This window comes from Panicum virgatum, chromosome 9N (genome assembly GCF_016808335.1).
Source record: "Panicum virgatum strain AP13 chromosome 9N, P.virgatum_v5, whole genome shotgun sequence".
NCBI lineage: Eukaryota > Viridiplantae > Streptophyta > Magnoliopsida > Poales > Poaceae > Panicum > Panicum virgatum.
In genome coordinates, this window is record NC_053153.1 from 5,505,464 (window position 1) to 5,511,199 (window position 5,736).

Here is a 5,736-nt window from a genome sequence, read left to right on the forward strand (position 1 = left end):
CCAGCCCCCCCCCCCCCCCCCCCCCACATCCGCCCCTCATTGTCTAGGTGCACTCTGTGCAGTGACCTGTTAGCATATTTTCAGGTAGCAGATTAGGAAGAATAGTAGGCAAGCATAGAAGTAATGCCTGCAGTAATTAGGTGGTTAAGTGAGTTCTTATTGTAGGATGTATTCGCCAGACATAGCAAGAAAAGTCAGAAAAAAAGAGCAAGCATTTGCAGCACCAAAAAACAATGTGGATGCGTGTTCTGTGCGTCAGCAACCTGTTAGGTCTTCTTGCCTTTCATGCTTTCACACACATGTTTTCTCTCTCGAACAGATAGGAGAGCTGCGTATCAATATAGAGTATTAAGAAGAAATTCACAACATGGTCTACCAGGGTTCCAGTGGGCTTGAGATTATTTTACAACACGATTGATTCTTTGCCAAATGTTATTAATCACTTCAAGGACATCGCTGCATATAAGTTTTCCGAACTGGCAGTACTTTACTTCAGCATCTAGCGAAATTAACTTTCAGAATTAACACTTGCATTCCAAAAGTTAATTGTACTACTAGCGAATTACAGTCATTAGGATAGATAACAAATGAAATGACAACTTCTAACCTCTTCAAGATAAACACATTAAACGTTCTACAAGTGGAAGTCTCATGCTTAATCGGTGACTAGTAGACGGGACAAACTAACATGCATGGAGTCTCCAAACACGCACGAAGTTTCATTTGTTTTTTGCAAGATCTTTTGCTCTGTTTTGTGGAAAACCATGCTATTTCAGATTTTCAGTCCAGTAAACACAAGCCACCTGCACCCGTGGCTCACTTGTTTTGAAAACGGAGGCTGGTGCACTGCAGAAGTCCAAATGACTAGATTGGTATCTCCATGTGGACTGTGAGACTAGGGAAAACATCATTGTCGAGAACAGGACTTGTAAGTCGTTCAGGCTTTGAGTAAGTGACATTGTGACATCATGATTGCACGTAGCCAAACATTTTAGATAAGGGTGTGTTTAGTTGGTGAAAAAGTTTGAGTTTTTGTTACTGTAGCACATTTCGTTGTTACTTGACACATAATATTCAATTATAGATTAATTAGACTTAAAAGATTCAGCTCGTGCTAATCAGTCAGACTGTGTAATTAATTATTTTTTAACTGCATTTAATACTCCATGCATGTGTCTGAAGATTCGATGTGACTGGTACTTAGTGACATTGTGACATCATGATTGCACGTAGCCAAACATTTCAATTTTCAAACACTGACTATTTGATATGTTTATCTGCATTAAATCGGGCACCTGGAACTTTGTCAGTAAATTAAAGGTTTGTCGCTGAAAATATTTTCGTACCTAGTGTTGGAATCATGCTACGTTTTGCTGAATATATTGCAGAATAGATGCTTGAGACTGTCCTATGGTACTTGTGGCCGGAGACCAATATGGTACTCGCAAAATACAATGTAAGCTGTCCACAAGTGGAGAGCTTCTTTGGCAAACCTCCGCTGTGCCGGTTGGAGTATTGGGCAGGAGTATGTATGAGTTGTGCAGGGCCGTGTTTGGTTAGGGGTGTATGAAAACTTTTTCCCTCTTTGACCACTAATTAGTGGTATTAAATGAAGTCTAATTACAAAACAATCTTCACAATTATGGCACTGTAGCATGTACTATAGCTAATAAGGCCTTTGACCGTATGATTGGAGAATAATTAGGGGTGGTTACTGTAGTATCACTGTAACCAACCATGATGGAACTTGGCTTGTTAGATTCGTCTCGAAAAATTACACCCATCCCTGAAAAAGTTTTGCAAATAGACTTCATTTAGTACTTCATGCGAACATTCGTCTTTTTGTGAAAAATTGATGTGATGGATAACCAAACACAGCCCAGAGAATGATGGACAATTTTGTAAGCCCAACGAAGAGTGTAGAAGATGAATCATCAACGAATCTCATTACGCGTCTACATCGTGCAGTTCCCTTTCGGAAAGAGATTCCCAAACTCTTATTTGGACAGATACGATCCAGAGGAAGGCGAAAGGTGAGCTCGTTATTTCCACCTAGGATGTCAGGAAGAGGGGTAGAGTTTTTTTTTTTTTGCAAGATCAGAGAGGGCTCCCGTGTTCCTGTCTGAATAAGTTTTCAGCGGAGAGAGGTGGTAGGGTGCAGAACATGATGATGTCTGTATATTGATTGCAAGAGGATCGCTGTATGCTGAACAATGAAAACATCGCCGACACGGATATGTAGTGAGAACTAGTCTAGCTGCATATGGTTTTTTTTGCGGTTATTGAAAAATTATGTGCCCTTTGTTCTTTCTTGAAGAATTTTGTTCATTTTTTTTGGGAGAGAACTTTGTTCAAAAAATATGCGCCCAATTATCCACGTGCAACGTCGAACTTTGACCTCAGAAGCCAAGCCTAATCTTCCATAATTATCCACGTTAGTAACATATTACTGCCACGTGCAGTAACATAGTACTCCCTCCAACACCTGAAGAAAAGGGCAGCACGGGCTTTCGTCATGCCATTCGACCGTTGCCCACAAGCGCCAGGCCAGCCCAACGGTCGGAAGGCTGTCGCCGCAGCACACTCCACAAGCTTCTTCCAGCTGCCGCCGCCTTCTTCCATAGGATTCTCCTGCAGCTTCCACTGTCTCCTCACCTATTTAACTCACTCCCACCTCCATCTCCATTCCCAAACAAAGCACAGGCCACCACCTCAAAGCATCCTCTGCTTCGCTTGCTTTCTTGGGTCTTCCACCAGGCTCTCTCCACTGCTCCTGAAGGCAAGTCGGAATTCCGGAGCAAGAGAGGAGACATGGGGTTCGTGCTGGTGATCTCCCTGCCCTTCATCTTCTTCTCCATCCTGCTCGGCTTCGGCTGCTACTTCCTCGGCAAGCACAGGGGCCAGGAGGAGATGCGGGCAGGCGTCGGCGCGCAGATCTACGGCACGCCGCTGGCGCCGCCCGGCGTCGTGGGCGGGGCCTCGCCGGCGCACGAGCCGTTCGCCATGAAGAAAGAAGGGGCTGAGAACGTCTGAGTGGGATGATGTTTCTGGATTTGTTTAAATGATAATTCAATCCTTTCGTCGATGCAATGGTGTACATTGAGCAATTTATGCATGTGTTTGTTACTTTGTTGTGGGTGTGATATAATGTAATCACAGTATGAGACAATAACAGTGTTTCGATTCATTGATTGCCTTGCATGATTTGCACTTAGACTTTGCAGTTCCCTTTCCTGTTCTCTGGATGGAGTTAATTGGGATGAAATCTATTATCTTATTATTTGGCCAATAAACGGAGCCTTCACATTCGCTCTCAGACATAGAAATTCCCACGTTAATCGGAGAAAAATAGAAAAATAAAAATTACCCACTACTGCCATTATAATAAAAATTAAACTAAAATACCCCTACGCCTAACACCCACCAATGCCATTATGAAAAATTAAATATAAAATATCATTTAGTTATGTATCCATTACAAACATATACTATTAATAAAAATTAAAGCTAACAAGAATCAATCAAAATAAAACCAAAATAAGAATAATTATATTCATACTATTTATTGAAGCTCAATAAATTAAATTGTTAGTATAGGTAGATCATATTTGTATTATTTTAACCAATAATAAGACAAAATTTATGATAATGAACAAGATGATGTATGGTAAAAAATAGTATAATCTTTAAGTAAAAATACAATGACATGCAATTTTTGAACTTTCAATACTAACCGCGCAAATGACTGTACGCCTAGTTTCTCAGAAAAGGCAAGCAAAAAGGGTGCGCACAACAACAGCTGCAGAATTCATACCAAATCAGAATATAAGAGCTGGAGCTCAGCTGGCACTTTTTCTTGAACAACTGATTTCTTGACTTCTCTCTTTCTTTGAGGATCTGCAATATTCTGTTCCTTCTTCATAAGATGTTGCTGCTTACGTGTTAATTTGATGGTTTCTGCCAGTCAGATTGCAGGTTAGCCCTATAATGTTAACTTTAGTAGAACAGGTTGCAGGTTCCGAAAAATCCTTCTCACTGAAACTAAATGGCCACCTGTGACCAAAATGTATAAGTAGTGGATTGGTCTCCCAGTTTACACTGAAACCAGGACAGTTGAGATCTTTATTCTGGACAATCACTCACAAGTCACAAGACTATTTCAAATTCTGCCATGGGCAACGAGACAGCATGGCATTTTGGCCAACGAAGTAGGATTAACATTATCCTTGTAGTATTATCATAATACATTAATACTGGGAGTCTGGGAGAGCACTTTTACTCTCTGTTACAATCAGGAACACAAAAACATATGAAGCCTGACGATTTTCTTTATTACAAACATATAAGATCCAACACCAAAATTGGCAGAACAAACAGTTCTGCCAGGAATGATCGGGGCCCTCATCTTTCATCCAGCAATAGTAATCAAGGACAGCGCCAAGGAGGCAACCTTTTGTGGTCTGGGCTAATTACAGAGCAGGAACCTGGTGAGCACGAGCACCCCGCAGGCGGCGGCGAAGAGCGCGAAGACGGCGAGGTCCCTGGCCTGCCATCGCCTGGGCTTTTCGGCGCCCTTGGCCTCGACGCGGAGGCTCTTGGCCCTGCGCAGCGCGTCCACCTCCTTGAGCAGGTCGAAGTCGAGCCCCTTGCGCTTGAGCTCGGAGACGCACCTGGCGAGGAGCAGCGCGTCCTCCCGCTCCCGCGCGAGGAGGCGCTCCAGGACGGCCTCCGTGTCGGACTTGTACCGCAGCGCCCAGAGCATGGCGAGCGAGGAGAGCAGCGAGACGAGGCAGGGGATCCAGGAGCGCCTGCACGCCTCGGCCGTGGCGGCACCGGGGGAGGAGAGGAAGAGGACGAGGACGGAGGCGGCGTGGAAGGCGAAGAAGGCGCAGTAGAGGAAGGCGATCTCCTTGCGCGCGCCGTCGAGGCGGGCCTCCCGCAGCGCGACGCGGCGCGCCAGCAGGTCCTCCTCCTTGACCCACTGCTTCAGCAGCAGCCGGTGCGTCCCGCTCGCCGCGATCTGGCTCAGCGGGTGCTGCTGCTTCGCCTCCGCGCCGGGGGCGGCGGCGGAGACGACGAGGGCGCTGGAGTCGGCCATGGGCGGCGGCGCTCGGGGTCCGTCGAGCGGTTCGCGTGCGCGGCGGCTTGGGAGTTGGGACGGGAGGAGGGATCTGGAGAAGGGGGGAATTTTGTTGGGGTCGCAACGGTCGGGGAGGGCGAGATGGGCTTAAAAGGATGGGGACGGGAAAAGCAGGCTCGCGCACCTGAGCGGCGCAACGGTCGGAATTCCTCCTCCTCCTCGAGCGCGCGCGGGCGCCGCGGTGGGCCTGGTGGAGACGCGGGTTGGGAGTGCACGCGGCCCGGCAAGATGGATGTTTTTTTTTGGGAACAAGCAAGATGGATGGGTTGAAGAAGCGTGCTGCGCGCGCGTGCACGCGGGCCACAAGGGACATTGATTCTGGCCCGCGCTAGTTTGGGGTCAGACCCGCTGCAGTGCACCGGCCCACCAGCCCACCGCAGCTCTCTGAATCATCATCACCAATTCATCATGAATGCGCTACGGAATTGGTCAGGTGGATTTTTTTTCTTTTGCTCTGCGTCCTTATTCTACTTATAAAAACAAAACAAGTCCTGCCAGTATCTCACACCACACATTCCAGCTCTTGAGGATCGGTCCATGCTCCTTTCCTTCCCCGTTGTTCGTTTCACCTGTTTTCTTCAACCGCTAAATCAGCA

At 46.4% G+C, this 5,736-nt stretch overlaps 1 protein-coding gene across 1 annotated transcript; it reads right to left on the bottom strand.

The window, feature by feature from the left end:
- Positions 1–4,209: 4,209 nt before the first annotated feature.
- Positions 4,210–5,197, bottom strand: LOC120689889. The gene has a single exon (XM_039972334.1). The coding sequence runs from the start codon at positions 5,096–5,098 to the stop codon at positions 4,466–4,468; it is 633 nt and encodes a 210-aa protein (XP_039828268.1). The 5' UTR covers positions 5,099–5,197; the 3' UTR covers positions 4,210–4,465.
- Positions 5,198–5,736: the final 539 nt, after the last annotated feature.